The sequence below is a fragment of the Serinus canaria genome, chromosome 3, assembly GCF_022539315.1.
Source record: "Serinus canaria isolate serCan28SL12 chromosome 3, serCan2020, whole genome shotgun sequence".
Classification (NCBI taxonomy): Eukaryota; Metazoa; Chordata; class Aves; order Passeriformes; family Fringillidae; genus Serinus; species Serinus canaria.
In genome coordinates, this window is record NC_066316.1 from 34,354,700 (window position 1) to 34,382,641 (window position 27,942).

Here is a 27,942-nt window from a genome sequence, read left to right on the forward strand (position 1 = left end):
TTACAATCTATCACATTCAATATTTGGGTTATTGGATGGTGTATCAAAAATACCAAAATACACTTCCCTGTTTGCTGGAGGTGGGGTGTTGGTTGGGCTTCCCACCCCGGAATCAGGGCTCGGCGCAGGGTGCATTTCTGGTGCATACTTCTCTTCTTTCTGAGAAGGCTGTGGCTGCTTTGGTTTGAGGTTTTTGAAACGTTTGAGTTTCACAGGGTCCTTGGCTTCCTTGGCACAATGGAACAAGATGAAAATGTCCCTTCGAAATTTGGAGCTCATTCCAAAGTAGATAATGGGATTGTAGAAGCTGGCAGACTTAGCAAACAAACTGGCAAGGATGCTGGTGAGATTGGGCACAGGGTGACCATAGGCAGACCATATAGAGATGACAGCATATGGTGACCATGCAATAATGAAGGCTGTGCAAATAACAATAGAAACCTAAAAGACAGAAGAAGAATAATGTTAAATCTGTTTTGGAGGACTACATCAGGGGAGCAAAACACTGAGAATAATAACTGGAACACTTGGCTGGAAGGGAAAGGTCTGGATTGCCCTGGAGTTATGGATTATAGGAGAATATAGACAAGCAAATGGTTTGCTTTGATGCAGCCAGGAAGACCTAGGAGCTACATATTGAATTTTGTTATGGTGGTGTGGTTGAGAAATGCCTCATCTAACAGAATGAAAATAGCTGTATTCCCATATGTTTATATGAATACAGAGGGTTTCAGGTAGATTTAACTAAACAGTGAGTAAACTGAAATCTGCACTCTAAACTGCACTCTAAATTCTGAGTATGCTCAGAAGTAGTGTAACTTCTGAAAGAAAAGAGCATACGCCAAACCATATTTTTGGGGTTTGTGCTGTATAACCAGTTCCAATTATATTTAGATTACTTTTCAAATGTGATGTAGCACCAATATTAACCAACTGCAGGAGAAATTTTAAACAAACCTCATATTCTTCACTGACTTCAGACTGTCACTAGAGTTACAAAGAAAGGAAATGCAATTGATTGGTTTTGTTCTCTTCTGTTCTAGTTGAGATCAATTTTTGGAAAGACAGATTTCATTGAATCCTACCTGATATGAAACTCAAACTCACCCTGGTGACGTCCCGCTCTATTCTCCTCTGTCTGTCTGTGGGATCACCCAGTCCTGTCAACGCATGGCTTAGTTTGACAGTGTTGATGATGGACACATATGAGAAGACCATGACTGTGACAGGCAGGAAAAAACAGCAGATAAAAATGGAGACGATGTAGGACTTGTAGATTGTAGAGAAATTGGCTTTTGCCCAGTCTATCTCACACGTGCCATACATGCGATCTGGAAAGCAAGAATAAGTTGGTTAGCATTTTTAGAATATTGATCTGCTTTTGGGCAACTGATTTATTAGTTAAAATGCTGTATTTTTCTTCTGTTAAGCACTACAGAATGGATCTTTCTGATTTAATTAGACATGACATTACTTCCTACATAAACATAAAAATTTTTCAAGACCATTTAGACTGCAACAAATTTTAATGTGTATTATTATTCTGTTGAGTTTGTACTGCCAGTGTAAATCCATAATGCACAAACTGTTGTTTCAGGATAGAAAACTGTGATGCTTTATTAAAGAAAAGGTTTTATATCCTTGAGTGATCTGTACTCTTATTTGTCATAATACTCTACATAGTAACTTCCTAAGATGAGCTCTGTAACAGCATAAGAAACTCCATAGACAATATGACAAATGTAAAAAGTCACTAATTACATAACTAAGCAGGAAATAAAAAAAATTGAAGCTTCTTGAGGTAATGGAACTTCTACTTCAGTGAGATCCATGAGACTAAATTAATACAGCTAATGATAAAGATTATGAGAAGACAAAACATATAAATACTTAGAAAGATATGAGACCTTTCGATAAATGGGAAACACACAGTCCTGCAACACAGAGATGCAGACTTTTAAAATGAAGTCAGGCAGATTGCAGGGTCTACCACTAGTAAGACAATAGCTGACCAGGGGCTTATGAAAAATGCAGTGAGAATAATGTGTAGTCTCTGGCTTGAACACTTTTATGAATTGCAGTTGACTTCTTTAGGTCTCCTGATATGTTTGCAAAGATGTCCTCATAGAAAACTTGAATTCTATAACCTTAGAGGTTTTTCTATAGATTGTGAATTGCATATTTTTCTTTTTAAGTGGAAAAAGCTGTGGTTTTTTTTTTCTGACATATATGGCAACAAATTGAATTACAAATAAATAAAGCATAAATCAAAATTAGGAAAGTCAAGTATTAACAGGTCCTGGAGATACAATACAGGTGAAGACTACATGATTTAGCAGCAGATCTCTCCCTAACATCCAGTAGTAGTTTTGAAGAAAAAAATTCCCTTAATTCCTCACAGGTGATAGGAGATTTAAACAGGAGGAATGAAATGAGAAAAAGCTTAAAATCTCTTTTGTGATTCTCACCAAAAAGAGCTCAGTATTTTTATCACCAAAGCTCCAAATGCTGCGGTCTGAATGTGTTCTGTAATAGAAATAGATTTTTCTCTCCTTTGCCTTTTTCATCAGTAGACCTCAAGATTCAAAAATATAACCATAAAATCTGGCTTAATTCTGGGTTTCTGCTTTTGGAAACTTTTGCCTGAAAAATGAAACCAGCCTTCAGATGACAGGAAAAGAAAATCTGGCAGATTTTCCGCAAGTCAGAATTCAGAGCTATGTTTTCCCCCTCCACAGGGACAAAAACAAGTGGCTTTCCCAAAAATTGGTGGGGTCCTGGGGGCCCCTGAAGATACTGTGTAGCAGTGAAAGGCCCGAGGCAGCCAGCTGTACTGTGCTGTGCTTTGCTGGTGCCTGCTGCTGGACTTGCTGCTGCTGTGCTCCCACATCTCTGTGGGTACCCTCACTGGAGGTGTGTTTAGAGACAGCCCAGGAACCCAAAACTGCTGAGAGTCTCAGTAGGGGAAAGCACTCCTAGAAGCAGTCTTGAAAACCACTGCCAAGGAATTGAATTCAAACAGGGTCCATGGAGGCCCTTGAATGTCCTGACAAAGTAGCGTCGCCCAAAAAGTCCCTAGCTCCAGTTTAAGGCCAAAACCAGACATCAGAAGTCCCCCTACAAATGAAGAGCTGGTGGATTAATGTAAAAAGGACACAGTTCACCAGAAGACACACAGAAAACTACCAGTCAAAAACAAGCAAGCTTATGACAGTCCAGAGTGCAAAAATCTGACATAAAATTCACACAGTCTAATAAACAGTCTGAATTTCTCTCAAAATTCAACCAAAGGTCTTTGAGCCAAATATCTTGGGAGTATTTTGGTTTGTGAAGGATAGAACATTTAACCAACCATAGGAATGGCTGCTTTTCTCACACCCTTAGTTCAAGGATCCGGAGATTTCAAAGCTTACATACTTAGTAAATAAGAGAATATCTGCACATAGCTGCTTCAGTAAGTCTTCACAGATTTTGTGACTTCTCAAAGAATGCAGAAGCTTACAGAATCCAGATGGGTAACTGCTGGACAATGTCAGTCACGTGATTTCAGTTGTTGGGACTTCTGTATCATTACCATTTGTTCCTAGATATTTGGTTTGTCAAATTCTTACAGGCTTAAATTGAGGCAATTTCTCCATCTTTCCCCCTTGAAGAAATTTTCTGGTCTGTCACATGTCACATGCCTTAGCCACTGAATTTCTGCAGTGTTCACAAAGTTTTTCCTTTTTTTCTTTACCCTCCTTTTTTGATATGGCCTTATCTTGCACCCTAATTCTTTCTTGGACTGACAAACTTTCCAACACCTTTGAGTTCCTTTGCTATGTAAGTTTTCATATTTTCAACAAATTGTTTTGCCAGATCTTTCTGGCTTGCCTCATTATAGTTTCAAGTTCAACTTGCTGGAACTTGTGTTCTTTGCTAGCTTCCTAAACTTGACAGATTTTGAAGGATGTCTTTTGATAGTTTTCTTTATCTCACTGCTTAACCATGCCAAGTATTTCTGGCCTCTCTTTTTCCATAAGCAATATGTACTTGGTCCAAGTCTTTCCAGTGATATCTTCAAAAAAAAATTTCTTTATAGCTGATACCAAAGCAGGCAATGCTCTGCGTCTGTGTTACACACAATGAATGATTTCCTCAGTTCCACTGATAGTTGGTCTGGTTTATCACAAACAGCAAGAAAGAAAGGTAAGTTTATCTTTGTTAAGTGGAGAGGTGCCAGGTAAGTACAACTGAGAGATACCTGTTACCTGTATAACTGCCCCAGCCAAGCAATGGAGCTGCGGACCAGAAGAAAGCAGCCACCCAAATGAGAACCAGAGCCACCGACATGCTGCTGTTGCTGATGCAGTGACCTGCAATGGCATGCTTGGGTCAGAAAAAAATACTTGGAAAGGCAAACACATCTCTGAAACCCAAATGCACTCCTATACCACCAGCTAATAAGTAACACAGCTATTAAAAAAAATTATGGTAGAAAAATGTACATTCATAAGAAAAGCTTGATTTTGAAAGCATCTGTCAGTCTTGTGTTCCCACAGAAGAGTGAAATGAATGTTTTTTAAGCAGGAGGCAATGAGTTTGTTGAGAGCTCTGGAATAAGTGAATTCTGTGTTAGACTTACGCTTTGTGATTTTGTAAAATGCAGGATACAGTTGTATTTTACATAGAAATTGACAAGATAAATTTAAATTCAGGGGATTTTCTTACTTGCATCAAGGTTTTTCCCTGTTAAAAAGGAGAAAATAGCCAAGCCTGTATTAGCCACTTGATACAAAAGATTCAATCTGTCCTGCTGTTGCCATACACTGTGGTTATTTTTTCATTTATGTGGGAAATATTTATGCATCCACCAATTTATGTTCCTCAACATTTCTGTAACATTATACTGGGTACTTGCTCAAATTTACTTGAGATTCAAACATAAATTATGCACACCATCAGATCGATATGTGGTAGAGCTTCACAAAAGAGAACTGTGGGTTTTAAATATGAGTTCTTAACAGGCAATGAATAGAAGATGTAGGATTACATCACAGCAAAACTCTATCAGCTCCAGCAGCCGTTCATGCTGAAAGTTAACTTCAACAAGTCTATCATTGCACGCAACTGCAGAAGAACTTTCTGTGGAAAAAATTACCTCCCTGCAGAAGTTCTTATCACAGCAAATTCTCCTTGTGCTAGTAAAGAGAAAAACTCATCTGATGCAGCCCATGTACTTACACATGCTTTCCCTGCATACATTGATAGGTTCCTGTCCGAAAGATGGTGCAGGACACTTGCAACAAAGGCATGAAAATTGATCTAATCCCTGACCAGAATCTATCATCTCATAGAAGAGTGAATATTTTTCAGTGAGATCCAGACCAGGATGTATAACTTAGGAGCTTGTATAACTTATAATTCGAGTCACATTTTGAGGAATACAGAGAGTCAGCAATACCTGTGGTATCTTTGGCACAAGGACGAATTTACCCATGGTGACCCAAGTGCACTTGTAATAATTGGGCTCTTACTAGGATTAACCCTGAAGGATTCTATGAAAACATGTTTGTAATGTAAATTACTGTATTATGTCCTGGTTTTCTATGTGTTTAAATTGTATTTAGTATAGCCTGCCTGACTGATAATAACGACTGAGAGAAGCATGGATGTGCACCAGGTTCAGTGAAGGCAGAACTGGACTTGCCTTTATTCCTTACCTCTCTCAGGATGGCAGCCCTTGATATAGCGTGTCACACTGATCACTGTAAGGGTATTAATGCTAGCCAGGCCAAATAGAAGTGTCAGGAAGCCATCAACCTGAAAAACAAAGCAGTACAGCATGTTCTATTACTGCAGAGAGTTGAGGGGGAAAAGAACCACAGGAATTTCTCCTGTCATTTTCATGTTAATGAACTCAAAAGTTTTTCCAGAAACCCAACTAGCCAGGAAATGCAAAATGTCAGGTGCAGTTATCTTCTATAGGATCAGTGAGCAAGTAAATGTTCAAAAATAATATAAGTGCTCTGTCATGTACATACAATAAGCAAGCAAGTACACCCTTACATCTATGCTTCCCTTAAATGACTTGTTAAATGAAGGAGAAAAACTTTGAACTGGAAAGAAGAAAAGCCCTGAACATGCAAAAATGCCCTGGATGCAGCTGCCCTGCTTATACAGAACAAACGTACAAACTAATCCTAAGAAATTTAGGCCAAATATGGAAGAACTAGGAGGTGAAGGGCTGGGCTGAGTGAGAAAAGATTTTTTTTCTTTTTTTAATAGACCCCAAAACCTAAATAGATCCAGTAGACTGAGTCTCAATGTCTGGTGTTGCTGGGTGCCTGCTATTTCTGAAGCCCTGATCCTCCTTCCCTGGCTGTGACGCAGGCAGAGCCGTGCAGCTCTGTGGCTCCTGCTGACATCAATGCCTCAGCCACATCCCGGGATGGCCACAGCTCTGTGAGCTTTATAACCAGGTATAATCAGGAAGTTCTGTCGGCTGTGGTGGACATGGATGCAGCCATCTGCTAGGGAGCACTCTATGGCTGGGAAATGATCCAGGCAAAATGCTGACAGCCAGTCCCTTAGTTTTTTGGAATTTTGCAACAATACATTAAACTGTCCAGAGCAGAAGAGCTTTTGGAGGTGCCAGTTTTACACCTAGTGAAGCAAGAATATTAAGCATCTCTGGACGGTAACTTGGCATTAAAATACTGAAATTTTTGGTGGAAAGGCACATCATTATTCTACAGGAACAAACTCTGTCTTTGTATGAATGGGCACAACTCCTATGGAATTCAGTTTATCCCAGCACTGAATCTGGGGCTTTAATCCAGGCTTAAATATAAGAGCCTGGCAGATTGTATAAATTAAATTTGGTGAAAGGTTAGAAAAATGACAGCTTCATCACTTCTTTCACTGGTGCTTTTTCTTACTACCAGTGTCCTCATATTGACTCAAAATACTTTTTATTGCCATCTTTTACAAACCCACCACATTTTAAACACATGCAAGGCTTGCTACTACAATAATCTACACTCATCTGTGCTCTGATTACAGTCAGCTCATGCTTGTTGTATGAATGCAACCATGTTTAAAACAGACTTTCTTGGATGTCTCAGCTACTTTCTAGAAGCTGAACTTGGCTGAATTTGGCCTGCTGTGTGCTGTGGATGTTGGTGAAATACCTGGATGTGTAAATGTGCTCTGCATTTCATTATCCTTACTGGTGCAAACAGCTGCCACCTCTCCGTTTGCTCTAACAATGATTCATAGATGCAGAAAACATAATGACCATAATCTTAAGAAATTGCACTAGTTATCAGATTAGAAAGGAAGCAGTATTTCAACTAGGATGCAAATAAACACTTTGAAATTAAGCCTAAAGAGCTATGAGATTGAATACTAAAACAGCAGAACAGGCTTCTCATTGTATATCATAGGCCTATGTCAAAAGCAGGGGAGTTTTTCGGAAATAGATCTGTTTATCAGTGGCAGATGTGACCATTTTTCTCCTACCCTCCTTTCCTGATATCAGACCAAAGAGGGACAATTATATCAAGTGATCAGTTCAAACAGCCTTTGAGCACACCTACAAGGGAGGAAGGTAGGTCTAAAAATACACTCTTGGCCTTTAAGATGAAGCTGTCACCATAAGAAAGCAAAGCCTAAATGTTTTCTTTGGAGTGGTGCCTTGCTAAAAAAAAAATGTGGCTTTATCTAAATCAACATAGTTCATAGGATTGAGCCATTGTCAGTACCACATCTTGCTTGCATACTATTTCATACCAGCATTTCATCAGACCTTCTGCAGGTGTGGGGGCTACCGCCAGAGATGTTACCAGGGCCTTGGCTTGTAAGTGGCTAAGTGGCAGCATCCTCCCAGAGCAGCTGTCACTGCCTCCATGCTGGCCACAGGCTCGGTGGCTTGGGAACAGTTACAGTGGGAAACATTATGAAACAGAGGGAGGTCTGGGGATGACAAGAGCTTGGATGAAATGAATAAAGGAGGTAAATGGTGGCTCTCAAACTGCAGAACAGCCCATACAGGAGCCACAGCATCTGGAACATTGAGAGACCATCCAACAGGCTGCTTTGGGAGCATAATGCTCAGACCACGCTTGTCCCAAACTTTTATTGGCAGCAAGCGGCTTCTGAGCCCTACTATGCATAAACCATTTCCCAGCAAGTTTGTCAATGCTGCAACACTTTTATATCATTGTCAGTTAGACATAGGTCCTCAGAAGAAAACAAGTAATCTTCCTCTACATATAGCCAATTTACTTCAAGCTTACACATACTGGATTTCGAAGAATCTGCTACTTTTTCTGCTCTTGAACAGACAGCACTGACTGTAGGTAGCAAGGCAACTGCTAGGCACCCAAGTAGATAACAACAGAAAAACTGCTTTAACATAGTCCCAATTTCTATAAACAGAGATTAATATCTGCATGTTACAAAAATATGTGATGATTTCAGTTTTCTGCATCTTTAAAGATATATAGAATGACGGCCAAGGAAATACTAGAATAGTAAATAGCATTTAATTAGTTTGGAAGATTGATTCTCTTCCCCTTACACAGTTCTGGTTTTCCTTTTATTCTACCCCCAGCCAGCTCCTTCCTTCCATAGTCATAATACTTCCATTTCTGTTTAATGAAATTTTTTCCTTCCTATTATTAATTATGGTCAAATAGCAGCAGTGTTAACAGGCAGTAATGAATTCTGACATAAACACAAAGTTGATTGCATGGTAATTTTAATACACCAGCTTTCCTTTTTACCCATTAAGAAGCAGAAGTAGATTAGCAATTTAAAAACTTTCTCTCAGTACTCTCTACCAGCATTAATCCCTTGGCTATATAGATATGCATAGAATGTGCTCATTATCTTTATGCTGCCTGGAAGCTTAGACACAACTGAATAAAAAATTGTGGGTTTTTTTCTGCTTTGTACTTGTGCCTGACTTTAAATCTCACTAATGCTCTTGGAGCACTATTTACAACCCACAATACATAGAGCTCCTACTGCATGCAAATTCATTTGCTACAACACAGAGAGAGTTAGGAATCCTGAGTGCACTATGAAATTTTTAGCTGTGAGCTAGGGTGTGCCTCACTTTTACTACCTTTAATACTTATGAATCCCTACTGATCCATAAGGGTTGTCTTCATTTAAAGCAGAGTAAAATGTAACCTATTGTTCATAATATTGGATTAATTAAGGTTTAGTTTCACAAAAGCAGATTGCCAAAAATAGCTATTACTTTTCACTTAGGGCCAAAATGTTGATCTCACCAGCCACAAAGGCTGCCTCACTCCCTCCTCTGGCCAACTGATAAATCTCTTGCAATTTCCCAAATTTCACTTGTTTCCCTTCAGAACCACAGCATCCTGTATTTTTCTTCTATTGAAAATGAGATAATGAATATGTAAAGAAAAGCATAAACTTCAAACAGGGATTATTTGCCCATCGCATATACTTAAAGTTGATACAATAAGCTCTCTCAGAATTACTAATTTTTAAAATACAAATCAGATTATTCTAAGACCATAATGTAATTAGATAATGGCAATAAACCTCATTCAACATCAAGAAATGAAAAAGCGCTTAAATCAATCTTTAAGAAACACATTTGTAAAAGCAATTGTAGATACCTTGGAACAGATATTTTAAAATTAAAAACTTAATTTTAAATTTAACAATTTCATAAATTTTGAAGTAAATGCAAAAATATTCCACTTGAGTCTGATGACAAAGTAATTCTCCCATCTCTCAAATATACTATGGTGTGTCAATTGCACTACAATAACTCTTTAGTCACAGAGGTTCTAGAAGGACTACTGAGTTCAATAATCAAAATTAGTCTTCACAAAAGACTACTTAAAACCCACAATGCATAGTGTTCCTAAAGCACTCAGTTTCTTTGAGATTTTCTACAATACAGGAGGTGAAAGAGACTTACCATTTGCTACAGCTCCCACATCTTTTGGTCATGAGACATTGTTCTGGTGTGTTTGTATTCTGCCTTTTAAAATGTCTCAGTATGCTTCAAGGATAGCTATGCTTAGAGGTGATAGCATCAGCTCAAGTCATTGGAGGGCTCTGACAAAAATGCCCCTCCATGTATAAGTAAACAATGACAATTGATATGCTACAGGATTAGAGAGTTTAAACCATTAAGTGAGAGCATCAGACATTCAGTATTTTGCACTCACAAAGTGATTAAATCTTTCTGTGGCTGGCATATATACTAAAGATAGAAAAATATGAATGCAGTATTTAGACTATACTATTATGTGTGCAGATATGTAATTATGCTAATTATACTATATAGTTAACGTATGTTCAGTGCCACTATTACTATATGCAGGTCAAGTTTTGGCTTTAGTAAACCTGGGGAACCCAGTTTCATCTACCAGGTTAATCAATTAAGGTTCAAGGTATACTCACTTTGGGCTGACTTTGCTACTGTAGTTGCAGCTTCTCAGGTCACAATTTCTACTCCTGCCCTTATCAAGGAGCACATTTACAAATGCAACAACCCCACCACTGGCGGGGATGCCCTTGAGGGCATGGCATTTAATGAACAGATAGAAATTGATTGCAGAATTTCCTTACACAGCCTCATCAGGTAATAATCTTACTTCAGATATTCCATCTCCAAATGCTTGTAAACAAACCTGCTTTCTGGCTCTGGGTAGATGCTGTGGAATCATGGCAGATTTATGCCTCTCATGTTCCCCCGTGAAGAATAAATGAGGAGCATATCGTTCATACCACCAGATGAACCAGACACAATGGAAAGATTCCCATCTTCAGGTTAAATGCTGAATTGCCATTGTTTTTCTGTGAATTAGTGTAGAGGGAAATTAAGAAACACTAGATAGGAAAATCTAGCATTGCCCTCTGAGAACATCTGTGCTACGCAGTAAAATTCTTTTCAGTGGGCCTGAGCCAAAACTCCTCTCTACTGTAGTGATGTTAATTCAGAGTCTACTTGTTTATTGTCAGCATCACCATTAATACAAACAAGCAAGTACACTGATAAAAGAAGAGTCACCTGTCTCATCTTTACATTACCATAGAAGGCAAGGCTTGGCTTTGTGGCCTGTAGATAACTGAAATCCATGCACATCAGATTAAAATCTCTCTTTTTAAAGTATTTTCTTTTCCATCTCAGAATATCATGTTAAATGCTTCTTGAAGTTTACACACCTCAAGGGAATCAGAGGTACCAATGTTCACGGACTTTGCCAGGACAGCCCAGAAATTACAAGTGACCCTACACATTCTCCAAAGTACAATCCTCTGTGCTGCTTCTCAGCAAGAAGGAATCTGCTTACATAGCCACCCTCAGGTTTATACAAGGACATCTCTGACTGCTGGCTGAATGCCTAGAATTGAACTTGTTCTTCTGCTCAGGAAGGTCCTAGGCAAAAGGCAGGGCAGGTTAGTGATGGTACCAGCTTGGCCTTAAGTGACCAAGACAGGATCATGTTATTTTCCTGAAAACCTGAAAAAGCTGCATGACTACTAGCAGATCTCCTCTTAGGTTGATATTCTTGTCCCCTACGGATCCTGTACCAAAATAACAGGAGAGTCACAAGCACGTTCAAGGAGTCCTAGTAGACCAGGGAATGCGTGGAAGGAAGTATAAAAGATAGTTTATTCTTGGCCTTAAAGAGCGGTCTGGAAACCCACCAGATGCAACATCATCCCTTTCTGCAGGGACAATGGTGTGGAAGTTCTGGATGTCATGTCATATACAGCCCATTGTAAGCTGCAGTCATCTTGTCATTGATTCACTCAGCACAAGATCTAGGTCAGGACCTGATTTACTTCCTAAGTAATATCAGTGTACTGACTTAATGGAATAAATTTTTGTGATAGAGAAGATGAGTACATGTGAGATAGAACTATAAAAGTATTTACAAATTGTATCAGAGTGATATTTTAATTTCAGATGAAATCTTGCTTAAAAGCTAGTGAGAGGATGTGGCACACAGAGAAGAGTCAGAAGAATATTATTTGTTCAGCCCTATGGTGAGAAGATCATGAATGAGGAAGGAGCAATGGACAGTATTTTTTGAAAGAAAACATTTAATATCTTAGACATCAGCACAGAAGGATGTTGAAGGCTACTATTTTCCACATAGAGATTTAAGAAAAGGGTATTTCAAAGCCCTCTGGGAGGAAAAGCAAGTACAGAAATCAAAGCTTAGGCTTTGTAAAATCCTGGTTCAGTAGATCACTCTCAGGCAATGAATGCCCAATCCAGTCAGCACTGTGTGGTTTGACAGTGCTTGGGTGCCACAGCAGGGACTACGTCAGATTTGTTAAAGGAAACAGATACTTTGGGCATTCATAAATCTTCACTACCAAATATATAACTTACCTAATTAGTCACAATTGACAGCAGAAATACTCATTTAGAGGAAAATGAAGGAGAATTCATGACTAATGAAAACTGGAGGAACTCCCCTGAAGTCACATTAGTTACACTGAAATGATCTTCTATGTTGCTAATGATTCTGTTTGTGCAAAGGCAGTCTTTCCCCCCTTCCCTGCAGATGAAGTATTTTTCTCATAAAAGTTCAGCTCACAGATGTCTATATGAGTTGCCTTTACCTCTTTGACTACAATGTACTCTTTAGATTATATGAAGGCAGATCAGAAATAAAGAAATAGGGAAGACTACTACCTCTGCAACTTTATATTTCAGTATCCAAATCTCAGGTAGGCAAGGAAACAAGAATGAGGATATATTCCAGTGTTCATATTTGAGATACAAATTTGTTTCAGAAAAAGGGAAAGAAAAAGAAATAATGGATGATGGAACAGTGAATGGGGGGTTAAGCTGGAACAAGCCTGCCATACAGACATTTGGCAGTAGTGGCTGTCTGTCCTCAGTAATCTCCCTAGCAGCTGTACAGGGTAGGCAGTAAAAAGAAAACTTGTGAGGTTGAATTTTGGCCCGTCTCATCTGACATTGCTTTTATTACTGGACTTCACACGGACTGTGGAGCAACCACTGATCTTTCATCTCCTTAGAATGTGAGGGAGTACCATTCCACACAGAGTAATCCTTTCTTGGTATCTATAAAACACATAAAAATCACTAACCAAGTCAAGAGAGTCAATGGTCTAGCTACATAAACAATTGGTTGGTTTGATGAGTTATATTAAATGGACAGAAATCACTGTGCTCCAAATTTACTCTGTTTATAAGAACATAAATGCCTTTAGAGTTTTTGATTTATCAGACAATTTACAGAAGATTTTGTTAAAAGAGGAAAGTATTAATCCTCTGTTTCCTCCTCAGACAAGATTTAGCAATATTTTACAATCTATGTATAGGAAAAGAGATAAATGCATGTTCTGAGAAAGGAAATGCTACCAATAAAACACAAAAGAACTTTTTCAAGATTAAAAGCCCTGCCCTCAAAACTTCTGAAAAAAGCCATGTGTTTTCATCATACTTTTCTCAGCATTTCCTACTGTTGCAATTTTCTTTTTGGTGTTTCAGATATTCAGTTCTAATTTTTACAAAAGGTGGACATTATTTATTAGAATGTCATGAGAGAGCCCTAGATATTTAATAACACCCAAAATCCTGGAGTTTTTTAGGTGCTACCAAGAGGGAGTGGCTGGAAGCTGAATCTCCACAAAGGGGCAAGGGCCAATGTGCTCAGCTTTGCAGGCTTTGGTCACTTGCCTTGGTGAGAGGAGGCTGGTGGCTCTGAGCTCTGCTCCTAGACTGGAGGTGGCAAAGCTGGTAAGCAAATGAGGCTCCTAAGGAAGCCAACAGAACAAGGGGATGAACATGTTTCACTCTCCGCTTGATTTTTCACATTTTACTTCTCAACACAAAAGACTGTGATTCCTTGGTATTCACAGCCATTTCCTTCCCTTTACTGTACAAGACCTTTCAAAAATTAACCAGCGGCACTATAAAAAGCATTCCCCCTTTACCCCCATGGACTGTGTAGGAGAGCTGGATTCACTTTGGAACACAGACCCAGGACTATTCATTATAAGGGGGTGCCCAGCAATTGCTAAAGCAAACAAATACCGGGGCTAGAGACTAAAAGAGGCTCCCTACATTAGTGTCAGACATCCATTGGAGGGAAGGGAACCCTCCTTGTCCAACATCAGCATTGTTAAAACAGGGATGTTGCACATCTAATTTAGCTTTTCTTAGACATCCCTATTTACCTGTGATTTCAGATGGTAACTCGATCAGCTACACCACCACAATCTGGACAATCTCCTAAAGTGCAAGAAATCCCAGACATTTGTGGGCCACTTACTCCTCAATGCATACACACTAAGTCTGGTGCTTCCAGATAATTTCTGACTGCCTGGACACACCATGCCCTTTTGGGATGCCCATACTCCACAGATCTTGTGCTGTCAGGCAAACTGTGCATCAGTATATTAGGGCTTACAGAGTATAGCAATACCTGTGTGCAGTGTAGGGCGTACTGCTGACCACCACATTGCCATGTGCTCCTGTCCAGGGTATGCCAGACAGGAGTAAAGAAGCGCTGTGTGAAGCATGGAAGCACTGCAGGATTCAAAACCAGATTTCCTCCCTGCTTTGTATTAAACCCAGCCAGAGGATGAAACAGTCATTTCTCTCTCTTCTGCTCCCCTCAGTATCTTTATTATTCTGCACAACATGAAGCAGCTTTGTGAGGCTAAAGGCAGGTCCTTGAAGGCTGGCCCTTGTGACGATGAGGGCAGGCTGCAGGGGCAAAGTCAGTGTGAGCTGGATCCTGTCACACAAGCTACCCTGGTGCTCACTAATATCTCAAAGTGGAACTTTTTTAAAAAATGCTCCAGAGGATGTTTCTGTGCAGAGACAGATCTGCTGGGGATGCTCTGGCACCATCTGGCTGGCCAGATGGACTGGGAATACCTAGGCTGACAGTGAGGTGAGTGTATCTGTGGTAACAGCGTCAGTCAGCATGTCAGGGACTGGGGGTATGTCCATGACCTGGAGATATCCACCCTGCATTCTGGGGTGCACAGCCCAGACACATCTTACATGTAAGAAACAGTCAGAAATAAGAAATGTGTTTTAAAATAAGCCTATTCCAAGGTTGAATGGTAAGAACAGTAATTTTTCTTGAGCCTCAAGTAAAACCTTTAAGTGTTTGAAAAAATAATGTTTAAATAACCAAACTGCATTATCAAAAATCATTTAAAAATTAGAAAAGTGAACTACTGGAAACAAATTTAAACTGAAGTACCAGGATTATGAAGGATTTGAAGGATTTCAAATTTGAAGGCACTCCATAGTCCCTTGTTTTCAGACATGACTGCAATGTATCTACAGAGTTCAGATAGGTTATAATCCTTTCCCTGCATTTAGAGGCCTCCTGAAATCTGCATCTTTTGTTGTATTTGCCACGTGATCAAAAAATACAAGAAAAACTTTAGATCACTTGATAGATAAAGTTCAGAAGAAGCCATGTTTGCCTGTTGAGAATGAGTATTTCTCTACTTCCTACATGAACATCTGCACACAATGTTATTTACAGGTTTCACTGCAACTTCTGGTTCAGCAGAACATACAAATAAAAAAAAATATGTGAAGGACAAAAATATATTCTGAGATAGCTTTTCACTAGGAATATGGTCAATTGGGGAACAGATGGCTATTGGTCCCTGGGTTACATTCCCTGACCTAAAATTCACCATATGAACCAGTTTACTTACTGATCATATTGGGAGAGGCTAAAAAATGGATGTGCTAGAGACTGACTGTCCTTCCTCTGTCCAGTTCAGGAATGAGACAGTGGTAGAGCAGAAGTATAAAAGTGAAAGCAGATTCCAAAATGCACCACGGGAAAACTGTATTTGTACACAGCATTGAGCAGAGGCAGCATTTGGTTACAGATGTACCACGTAACCTCATTCCTGAGAGAAGAGTCCTGTCGGACTCAAAAAATAATGTTTGGCATGAGAAAGAAAAGTGTTGTTTCTTGCATACAGAGAAGGAGAACAGAACTCCTCTCTGTCCCTTTCAGCAGGTATGCAGTGAGATTGTGCTGGTAGCTGGAGATACATCTTTTGTTACAGAGAGTTTTCAAAGACCAGGCTGTTTCGAAATAAGTTTTCTTTGTCTGTCTTTCCCCCACTCCCTTCAACGGCAGCAGCCAAGGATGGTGAACCTTAATGTTGAAAAATATTACCTGAGGGCACAGGAGACCCGAGTCAGAGGAAAACAAAATAGTTAGGTGGATTAAGTGAGGTGAGCTCATGAAATTTCTTCATAAACAGAAATGACAGGCTAGCTTGGGAAAATAAAATTTTCCTAAGTGTTTCTGACAGCAGAAACTGATCAATAGGAGCAAATGTGTAGTGAACCAGACAATGACAGAAAACCAAATAAGGCTGTCCTCTGGACTCAGCAAAACAAACCAAGTAAGGGAAAACACACAGGCCATACCAAGGAAAGAGCCATGCTCATGTATGCAAAATGCCACCCCAGCTACTTGCAGAGGAGCCTGAGTGCATGAGGAGAGCCAGAGACACTGACTTCAGCTGTCCTGACAGAAAGAACGGGCTTTACTTTCATGGCACAAAGGTCCTCATTCCTCATGTTCTACCTGTGAGACCCCTTCTAATAAAACTACAAATTCAGACTACAGCAATCAAAACACTATTGCTGTTCAACATTAAACATTTTCTGAATTACCTTTGTGCTGGCCACCTACACACACGTGGATGATTTCACATATTTTTTTTAGGAAGCACAGAAGCTTCCTGCTATTTCTGCACAATATTCTTACTAGAATCCAGCCACTCTATTTCCTTAATCTATTTTTTCATCACTGGCTTCTGTTTTGTCAAGAAGATGGATGTCAGGGTTCACACATGTTTTTGAGGTTCCCCAAGACAGCCCAAAATCTTGATTGAAACAATATTCCTATATGATGTTCTCTCAATAATCCATAACCAGCTTGACCATCCAACCAGCCACAACAAATCCAAACTTAATTCAAAGTACAAATTGACTTTTCCAGATTACCATTCATTTTAATTAGTACTAATAACAATATAAATTCATATTTGGAATGGTTCATGTTACTCTCTAGAGTCTACAGAGGACTACCAAAGTAGAAACTTTAATGTTTTGCAAATCAGTGTGTTCAGAAAAGCCAATGCATTATTAGTGACCTTCTCAAAGTCCTTGGATCCCAGTACCTTAAAACTTTGCTTGATATCCAAATTTTACAAATGAATACTGATTAAAACAAGAAGATACAAACCCAATTACTTAACATAGACTGACCAACAAAATATCTGAGTACTCTAAAAATGTTATGGACCATTTCTCCCCTTGAAAAGGCAGTTCAAGTACAGCAAGATTAAGCACACATCCATCTCACTCAGTTCAAACACCCTCTATCTCAATATTTTTAAACTTTAAAAAAAAAAAAAAAATCATCATAACAGGAGTTAGTAGTTCCAAGTCGGCCAAAGAGGGATTCCCAGGCAAAAGCTTTATGAAAGAAATCTGTAAGGCTGCTAACAGAAGTTCCCATGCAAATCAAGATGCAGAGACAGTGTGCCATGCCTTGCCAATTCCTCCAATGTGCTGTGTTTTCTACAGCCCAAAAAAGGAGCTACAGTACAGACAGGGTTTTGAAAGAGCTTGGAGGAGGAATGCAGAAAAGTCATTCAATGTTACTTCTCTCAGCCTTGTGAGTTGTAAGCATTAAGTTATGCCAGTGACCTAGGGTCAGGATTTCACACTGAATGGCTTACCCGGTCTTACACGGGAAATCTGCAACAAAGCTAGAACTAAACCTGGAGATGCAGATTTTGCCGTTCCTTTCTCAGTCATAGCTTCAACCTTCCTTGAAAGAGGGGGGGGGGGAAATATGCATCTGTTTAATTCTGAATATGGGTGTGAATCTTACAGTTTTCAGGTATGTATTTATTTGTCTGATGACTTCAAAGTTTTCCATTAATGAAGAAATTCAGTTTCTGCTCAACAAACCTTAGACTGCAACTGTAGGTCATCTCAATAGATAAAGAGTGTTATTTTGCTGAGGAAATAATTAGCTTCATTTTTATCAATTGTTTTCTGCCAAATGACTGTAGAGATACATTTTAAACAATAAAATAGTAGTTTTTTTAGATCAAGCTACAGCACCTAGGTTAATCAGTCTCCTACAGGAAGTCTTCCTCTCTGCATAAACAGAACCTTTTTATTGAAATGGAGGGGACATGACCTCTAAATGTTCTTTCATCTATGTGGCACAATAGCTCAACTTCCTCCTTAAAAAAAAAAACTAAAAAATCAAGCCTCCAAGAAAAGAGGATTATTTTTCTTTCCCTTTTCCTTCATCATGATCTTTTTTACACCTTGCCGTAGGCTATCCTGTCATTTTCAGATTTTTGATTCCCTGATGAAACAGAGTATAATCTTTCTCACAGATGCTGCTGAAAGCACCAGGGAGCCAGCTTTGTGCCTATCTGTCCATGGGGTGCATTTATATTCTGCCCACACAGGTGTGTTTCAGAATTAACAGTAATAACTTTTTCCTAGTACTCCAACAAAGAGCTGCCTCCGAGATCATGACTGCGCCATAAAGTTAAATCACTCATTCTACCACAGGCAATGAATCAACCAAGAATTTAGAAATGTGATTGAAGAGTTACAACTGAGTTAGTGCAAAACCTTGCATGCTAAAATGGTATGGTTATGCCCAAATACTGTGTGGAGGCTTGGCTCTACATGCCTTGTCAAGCATGAGTCAACATTGGCACTTTAATGCCAATTTGTCTTAAAGCAACAACCAGGCTGGGTTCAGGTAACGTGAAGACAAGCACAGCCTATGTCTTGATTTTCCAACATGAGTGTGCGCTCTGACATGAAGTAAAAAACACCAATCTAGTAAGAACTGTTGTGAATACACAGAGAAAAAACCCACTTAAAATTGGTGAAGCACCAATCAGATACATAGATTTAAAGGTGCAACAAAAAAGAACACACTCCTTTTGAAAGGTTAGTGACTACCTTCTTTCATGCTTTAGGTGCTGTCTGGTTATTTATATACAGCACACCCACAGAAATAGCTACACCTCTTTTGTCAGATTAATTTTGTCAGATAAATTAAGTGTAATCCAGTCTTACCTGGCAAGTCCATATTGAAGTGATAATGAATCCATCATCTCTGAAGACATTGAAGATTTCAATGATGCCCCGTGAATAACCAAACACGGAGATACTGGCATCTGACACTGCCAAGTTAAATGTGAGGTAGTCGGTGGGCTGCAGAAGATGTCTTTGTTTATACAGGACAAAAATCACAATGCTGTTTCCAAACCAAGACAACCAACCTGGAAAAAAAAAATAAATCCATGGAACTTTATGATCTTTAAAAAGCAAATAAAGAAAGAAGCTGCTGAGTGTGTAAATGTATGACATATCTTCTAATATTCCCTTTTGTTTCACTGGAAGTATATTAAACCAGATTATCCACTAGAAAACTATGCATGAAACCTTTTTGAGCAGCTGGGTGCATTTCAGAAGTAGGAGCAAGTAAATAAGTGCAGCAATAAAACAGAACAAAGACAAAGAGCTGCTGCTACACCTACTGAAGATGCACCATTTAAGGGTCTAAAGTGGATTTTTTCCCTGAAGTTTTTTTCATTAAGTGGATAGATGAAACTCTTAAGTGCTACACCTGGGAAAATAGGAAAGAAGAAAGATTGGTAGAGTGGAGCAGTGACTACAAACAATCTGCCAAAATCTGCAGCTGTTTAAGTTCCTCATATACGATAATGGATACAGAAAGTTCACACATGTAGCCAGAGGGCTGCTTTATCAGTTCTCCTTAGAAAAGTGCAGCTAATACAACTAGGTTTCTTCTCTTAGAACAATCTAGGATCTCCTTGCAGTAAAGTCTGTCCTAGATGGGAATATTTTTCAGTAATACACATGATAATCTATATGAAGAGAATATTTGGAATAGAACTTCAAAGTCTCTTTTATTTAATTTTACAGAAAGTTGCATTGTCTCTTACTCTCCAGGAACAGAGATGCCAGATTTGTATGTGTCTAAGTATATGAGCAAAATACAAGGGAGATAACTGTAAAGCTGGTTAAAGTCAGACACTTACTCTGCTGGAGAAACCTAGAGTTTCCAAATGTCCACAGCTATTGCTCTGCCCATCAGTGCAAGGCCCTGGTGGCTTGCATCTCACTTTTTGAAATTACATAGATGTGTATAGATGAATGACTTCTAACAGAAAGTATATAGGTAAGTGTCAGGTTCAGTGTTGAAAATGTGGCTTAGCCAGTTAAGGGGGTGGAAGGCTGAGCAGCAGGCCAGGCAGTACCTGGCTCCCCACTGGCTCCTGCTTCTATCCCACAAACCAGCTCTGCCACTTCTGACATTGGTGGCCTCGCTTCACCTTGGCAAGGCAGAGCAAGACACGACCTCTTTTGAGTGTCTGCTGCCTATGACAGGATAAAGAATGCAACACCTGGTGGCTTATGCCAGGTTACAATATTCCCAGGAGAGGGAGAAAAGAGCTGACCCACAGCCCTCTGCCCAGGCACAAACAGCAGATATCCCAGAATAAGGCTGCTGTATATTGACCCAGCAAGAGATGAACCAACACAATAAAGAGATATCTGACATGATGGCTCTGCACAGCACCTCTGGATATTCAAAGGAGTCTGTGCTATGAAAGATGGTTGATAGGTTTAATGTTGTAGCAAGAGGGCAGCTGCCTTCCTTCAGGAAGTACCACTTCAATGTCAAGAATCCAGCACTTCACTGCCAGGCTGCTGAGGCTAGGAAGGGAGGGAAGGAAATTGCCTCCCCATCTCCAGACCATGTGGGAGTCTCAGGAGCTGAAATGCCAAAAAGAGCAAGGCACTCGTTCTGTAAAGAAAGAGACTGGGCAGATACAGATACCTCCCGGAGAGGTGCTCTGGGCACTTTGGATTGGGAGGGAGGTGGTTGATGGGACAGCCTCTCTATGGCTCTATGAACTGCTTCTTCTGCAGAGCAATTTACTTTTAATAGTTTCTCTTTGCTGCATTGCCAAGCTTCTCCTGCTCTACAGTTTTTAGTAAGTGCACATGTGAAGAGTATTTGAACTGGGAAGAGCTGAAATGTCAGCCCATGGTATTACCAGAAATAATCACTGGTGAGATGATACACTGAGATACACACATAAATTCTATGTATACCTTGTTACAAGATTAGCAATAATAAATATATCTTGTTCTGGCCACTAGGTGACAATGTTTCTTAATCAAGTCTTGTTTTGAACAACTGCATGCACCTTAACTCAGGGATTTTGTGAATTTTGTTTGAATCTAGGTATTATAAATAGGCAGAGCAGGGCACTAGAGGAGGAAGGCTTTGGGAATGAACGAGGATAGCCTGAAATGCAAATGTGGGAGTTGTGTTGTCTGTGTATGTTGGTTCTACCCTCTGCAAGGTTAGACAGTTATCAAGGCAGTAGGTATGAAATATTTTTCCCTGTCCATATGAAGACATAGTGCTAAAATGGCAGAAAAAGTAAAATTGCAGCTCCTTTGTAAATAGCAAAACTTTGCCAGTGCATTGTAATGGACAGGAGGGCTACCCTCACAGTGTCAGACACCTGCCCTTCCTGGGAATATACAGAGGAAATTCCCCCTAGCCTGGAGGGTAAGGAAGTTTTCAGCTAAAGTGTCTTAAGGAAGAACTTGAGCAAAACATCACATCAAACAACACTGCACATTTTAGAGCAATGAGAGGTGAGACAGAGGACTTGTGACAATTTTTGGGAACTACATTCACAAACTGAGGTTGGAGATGGGGGATGCATTGAGGGAGATAAGGTTACAGAGTGAGTATGATTTCTCCAGGTAGGCACCCTTTAGGCAAAGCAGTGGAGAACCTGCACTGGCATATCCAGTCCCTAAAATGGTCTGTCTGGGTAGTAGACCATATTAAATTGCATTAAAAAAAATAAAAAGAAAGAGAAGAAAATAAATTCTTAGTTAACGATGCAATAACAAAATCAGTGGTCACATAAATGTGCTGTCAGCTAGAGCAGTGAGTATGGGACATTGGATCTCTGTGCCATCAGATACATGTGCTAATCTGGGTTGCTGCCTGTATTGACTGACTGACTTAAAAAACCTAAAAGAGACCATCCCAAAACAGAAAATCACCCCAACCAAAAGAATGGCTCAAACCAAACAGCCCTTCTCCCTTCCTCTCCCAAGCTCTGACAGCATAACAGGGAAGAAGGTTGAAAATTCAAGGCAAGCAGAGCAATAGCACTGACACTCTCAGTGAAGGCAGAGATCTCCTCAACTGCATTTCAGGTGGTGTGTGCCTCAGGGGACATCAGAGGTAGATCAAGAGTCCAGAAAGAAACCTCTGAACTTTGAAGTGCCTCTATGCTACCATGTGTCATCTCAGTAAAACAGAAGATCGAAAAATAAACAACTGAGGGAACTTGTTCCATCTTTGGCAAGCTGTCACTAATATAATATTCACTCATAAGAGTATGTAGAAAAAAACCCCAAATCAACACCAAAATCCAAACCCAGCATACTAAGGCAATCCTGGTGAAAAAAGACAGATTTCAACTGAAGTCAAAATGTGTCAAGAGAGAAAAAATATAGCAGCTAGGTAGAAACTGAGCACTGCCATCCAACATAAGGTTCAGAGAGGGATCACCACATCTTTTCCAGAAAGCACAGTCTGATCTGAGTTGCTCAACAGAGAGATGCTAGATCTTCTGACGTGGCAAAATACACAGATAATATACAAATACTTCAGTAGTTTTGCAAACATTGTGAGGTAGGAGGAATAGGATGGACAGCAGTATTAAAAATGTTGTATTGCCCCTATATAATTCAGTAGTAATCCTTCTCCTGGAATAACACTCTCTAAGAGAGCATTTAAATCCATAGATGTCAAAAGCACTCCAAAAGGGAGTCTGTTGCTGTTTTCCATGATTTCTTATGGAGGAACAGAAGAGCTGCCAAGCAAGCTGGTGAAAGTGAGCTTGCTTGGCAGCCCTTCAGCTATTCACAAACTCCTGAGTCAGCGTGGTGCCCAGCAGCCCATGCAAAGAAAGCACCAGAAAAGTAGCCAGAAAGAGTGACTAAGGAGACTGAAAATCTTTCTGCTGAAAGCAACTGAGAACACTGAGATTGTTTAACTCTAAGAATATCCAAAAAGTACAATGTCATTTAAAAAATATTTCTGCTAATCACTCCATCCTGTGCATTCAGACATGCCCTATTTTTTCCTCATGTACCTGAGATGGTCATTGAACAAGCAATAAGCACTGGAGGCTGCATGCAGTTTCATTGTTAACATTGTTTCTGAAGACCTAAATTTGGCACAAGTGAATTAATAGCTCTGAGCTAGTCGTCCACATTTCCAGTAGATTAGCTCACCTGTGCCCAGCCAAAATAGGTTATTATGCTTTCTACTTAGACTTGCTCTTATTAGACATTGTTGCATGGCCTTTACTTGTAAAACCTGGCAAGACTGAAATAGAAGAATGGGTGTTACAACTCAAGCAGAAGAACCACAGAAGTGAGAGCAAAAGGTGAGGCTCAGTGTCACAAGACAAACTAAGCTCTTTCCTCAGCAAATAACCTTCCTCTAGGACAGAAATTGGATTGAGCATCTAAATGCAGAGCAGGCATGAATGAAATCAGTTACACAACTACACATACACAAGCATAAATGCCTCTCAGAAGCTTGCTGTAAAAGATTTTCTGCCCAGAAAACTTTAATTAAAACAGTGATAAAATCCAGAGAATTTGCAAAGCTGTCATTAACTATTGCAACTGTGAAGTGACCCTACTCTGTTTTCAGTCTTCGCTGCCAATTATACACACACAATATCCTGTCCAGGGCATATTGCCAGTTCTGGCAGGAAGGAAAAGAGTCATCTTGTTTTAGACTTGACAAAGCATGGACAGATTATTTGTTCAATAAATGCAATCATTCTGGGGATGAATGTTCTGTGAATAGCTTGTTTTCTTTCCCACCTTCTCAGATTTATCTGTCAAACAAAATCCCAAAATAACACTCATTCTGTCACTTGTCAAGTAACAGTTTACTATTACCATTCAGAAGTGTGTGCCTTTTAAAGCATGTTTGGATCTTGTGGTCTGTTCTGATGGGATTGGTAATGTACTCAGCATGCCCTTCTGATGGAAGCACTCACAAAAACTCAGAATTTTCCCTCTAATTAATACTCTCTCCTATTGACATAAAATTTCCTTTAATGCCTCGTATTTACTCTAACAGGCCCAGTTAAGAGTGAAATGAGGGGAAGCAAACAGAGAACAAATTATGCATAAATGCAGAAAAAAACCCAACTTAAGAATTCCAGTAAATAATTATGAAGCAAAAAAAGCTTTATATTTTTTCCCCATGTCTAGAAACCAGCAGCAGTAGGCAGTGCTTTTAAATTGTACCTCATAATTTAAAATGTACAAGGATTTTCCACAGTACTGCACCACTTATGGCATAGGCAAAAAGGGGTCAGATGTAATCCCAGCAGTAGGACAAGATTTCACCTGTCTGTGGGAGACAGTTCTGAGCTCATTGAAGGGAAGGATGGGAGCAGGCTGCTGCCTACAGAAAGAGGATGCTGCCCAAGGTGACCTAGTGCAGGGTAACACAGCATTTGCTATCACTTGCAGATAGTCCCTCTAAGAGTGGATCACTGCTGTCAAATGGGCATTGCACCTTCCCCCACTTTGTTGATCCCCTGACCACAGCATTAACAAGGAGAACGATGGAACAGCAGCTTGGGCATCAAGAAGCAGTGCAGTGGTCTCAATGTCCATCAGCATTTGCAAAATGCAACACATGCTTCCTGCTAGTTTGCTCGTGATGTCAGTGTGTGTGACACCACTGCACTCAGGCTTCCATGCAGGGTGCTGGGGAGCCCTCACCTGGATCCAAAACCGCCTGGCTGCTGTACCACGTACCACACATGCATCAGTGTCCTGTCTGTCACAAATGACAGCTGTGCTACCTGTCACCTGTGAGAATTTCCAGGAGGGGACATACAGAAGGCTTATCTCAGCAAAAGGTGTTAGACCATGGCTCTTGGATATTTGTGAGCTCTGTCAAGATGAGTGACTCTGGTAAGACTTAGCCAAATATAGTTAGGTTTTTAGAACTTTATCCTACGAAGGTGAGGAGTTTCAGAGGAACTTCATCTTCCAGATAAATGCTACTACCAATCACATGCATCTCCTTGGTTTTGGAAAAGTACATCAGAATTTGCAACAAGCTGCACTGCCATACTTAAATTCAAAAGAGAAGAAAATACATAGTAACTACAGAAGTGTTATCACTGAAGCCATTTTCCAAGGCATCAAAAACCCAAGAGTATCAAATAGGAACATCTTTGGGACTTTGTGTAAGGAAGTATCTGTAGACTCCTGCCCATACAGAGTGTCTTCCCAGAGCCCTAAAGCACCAGAGGTGCAGGAAGCTAGCATATGGACTGGCCTTTTTTCTCTGTTGCCAGAAGGGCAAGAAGGTGTCTGTATGACAGAGAACTTGCTCTGCCACATCACAGCTCCCTGGATAGAATGAGTTATTGGTGTACATAAAACTAATATCTATAAATTGCTGTGGCTAGAGTTTGCAGAACTGTGACAGTAGACCTTTAAGGAGAAAAGAAATTAGGCCTTTCCAGATTCATGTATAACAGACTTTCTCAAAAGTTACCATTTCCAAAAGGTATACCTATATCCATCAATTTTAACCAGATCTACCCTACACTTAACTTGGAGTAGGGCTTTTGCTGGTGGTACATACTCTGCAAGAAAAGGAACTTACATTTTGAATCTTGAGGTAAGTTTCAAGAACAGCAGCTATGACCTGCAAGCTCTTGTAAACTTGGCTGAGGGATCTGAAGAAATCAAACCCCAGTAGCCTAAAGGCTCAGGCACCTAGATATTTGCTAGAAGATGTGAGATCACTACCAGGAAGCAGTGGAGGAGAACATCTCTGCTGACTGATTGATGGAAGAAGTTTGAACTACCAGTGTGATGCAGAGGCAATACTGGGCGGGATCAGTAGAGCTGATAGAGTGTAAATATGAATGTGAATAGTGATGGCAAGACCCTGCTTGGTTGCTGTATTCAGTCCTGGCTATAAGGCTGCTGAGATGACAGGGGAAAAGATCTTATGAGAGGAGATAAATAAATATAATTACCCCCTGCTCCCCTGTCAACCAACTAACAAAATAAAATTCCCTCAATTGCTTAATATAGGAATACAGAGGTAGACTTCAAGGTATGATTGCTCCTTCAGGATCATAGATTGGCCATAGGATGTCATTTGCAAGCAAAAATTTATTTCAAATAAAAGGAATGACCAAAAATTGTATAAAGTTGTTGTGATTACTTTAGCTAAGAATCTAGGTGAAGGCTCCTATCCAACAGAGAAACAAAATCAGGAACATGCTTTCAGTTGGAAGAGTGATAACAACAGAAAAAAAACACCCCCCATGTCTGTTATATGGGGGAGCATAATAGCTGTGTAAATGAGATTATACATTGCCTCTGTAGGGGACTGGCCTTGCTGACCTAAGATGTTCTTTCTAGTCCTAAGTGCAACTGCTTAATTCTTTAGCTGATGGTGCAGACATTTCCCAACCATTCATGAGGGGATACACAGATGTGAACAGAGTGGGGATAAATTGGAATACCTCTGATACTTTACAACCACTCTCCTAAGACAGAAGCCATATATATTTCTACTAAAATCTCTGTTTTTGTTCTAAGCACAACTTTCCTTAATTTCTAGAGATAAAAATAAGAAAGTCTCATGTGAACATATTAAAATACTTAGCATTTAACATTTTAACTTCCACAAGCCTTTGTCAAATGTAAGCAGAGGGCTAATAAGTGAATTGAAATATGTAATAAGTTAAGAATTAAAAAAATCAGGCAAATAATTTAAAAACAGAAACATTTTTGTACATGCTGTTTAGAAGAACAGATTAAATAAAAGTTAACTTTTCTTCTATTTTTCTGTGAGGTCCTATATTTGAATTTTTTTATTATCTAGCATGCTTGCACTCTTTGAAATTTCATAAAATTTCCTTGTGTTTGGCAGTAAGTCTGCCCAAAATAGATAACATTTAAACAAACAAACCAAAATTACAGTGGTATCAGAGTGCATTTATACTGAGCACCGTTTTCAAATCCCTGTTATACATTTACAATAGCTGTCCTCCAGCAGAACTAAAAGAAATACTTGGTATTGTGACTGCTAACACAGGATAAGGTTCTAGTACTTAGATCTTTCTTAGATCCTATTTGAAGAAGTCAATTTCTATACGCATCCAGCATTTAAAGCTGACAAATACAGAACAAATAAAGTTAAGAACCACAAAACATATTTTGTGTTTCTCCAGAAGATATTTGTAGGATGCCAAGTGACTGCCAACAGTCACAACTCTGAAAATCAGAGAACATTTATTCAGTGCTACTAATACTCAAGAAAACATGGAATTATCACGTACTTCTGATAAGGTCCTTCTTTTATCTTCCCACATATTAAGCTTAATGAACATTAGTTGAAAGTTTACAGGCTTGAATATATATTTTTCCTCAAGATTTTTCCATTGATTATAAATCTCTTTTCAACAAAAGCAAAAACTACTTCTCTGATCTTACAATTGTTGAAAAAAAAAAGGGTACATTTTCTACCATCCTGTTCCTTTAGGGATAAAACCCAAATGAATCACTTTGAATTTGATAGCAACATCTATTTAAGTTTCCTTTCACACCCAAGCCAAATACCTACCTAAAGCCAACAGGTAGAAACCTATGATAGTCTCTCCTTGCTCTGTTACAGCTGCCTCTCTGGTCAGAAAACTGATGTTGTTGTTCCTCCAGGGTGCCTGTGCAGAGAACTGGACAGACAT

At 39.5% G+C, this 27,942-nt stretch overlaps 1 protein-coding gene across 1 annotated transcript; it reads right to left on the reverse strand.

Moving 5' to 3' along the window:
* Nucleotides 1–27,942, reverse strand: LOC103817622 (opsin-5-like). The gene is made up of 6 exons (XM_009091813.4): nt 27,822–27,942; nt 19,142–19,347; nt 5,703–5,802; nt 4,251–4,355; nt 1,108–1,331; nt 1–441 (listed from the first exon to the last, which is right to left on the reverse strand). Exons 1-6 carry the CDS (start codon nt 27,940–27,942, stop codon nt 1–3), a joined length of 1,197 nt encoding a protein of 398 aa, XP_009090061.1.

Excerpts from the sequence above, each read along its gene's own strand:
- LOC103817622 (XM_009091813.4), bottom strand. The coding sequence starts at position 27,942 with ATGTCTGTCCAGTTCTCTGCACAGGCACCCTGGAGGAACAACAACATC. Across the intron at positions 4,356-5,702 it reads GGGCTGCCATCCTGAGAGAG|GTCACTGCATCAGCAACAGC; the intron begins GTAAGGAATAAA and ends ATGCCATTGCAG. Across the intron at positions 442-1,107 it reads TAGAGCGGGACGTCACCAGG|GTTTCTATTGTTATTTGCAC; the intron begins GTGAGTTTGAGT and ends TCTGTCTTTTAG.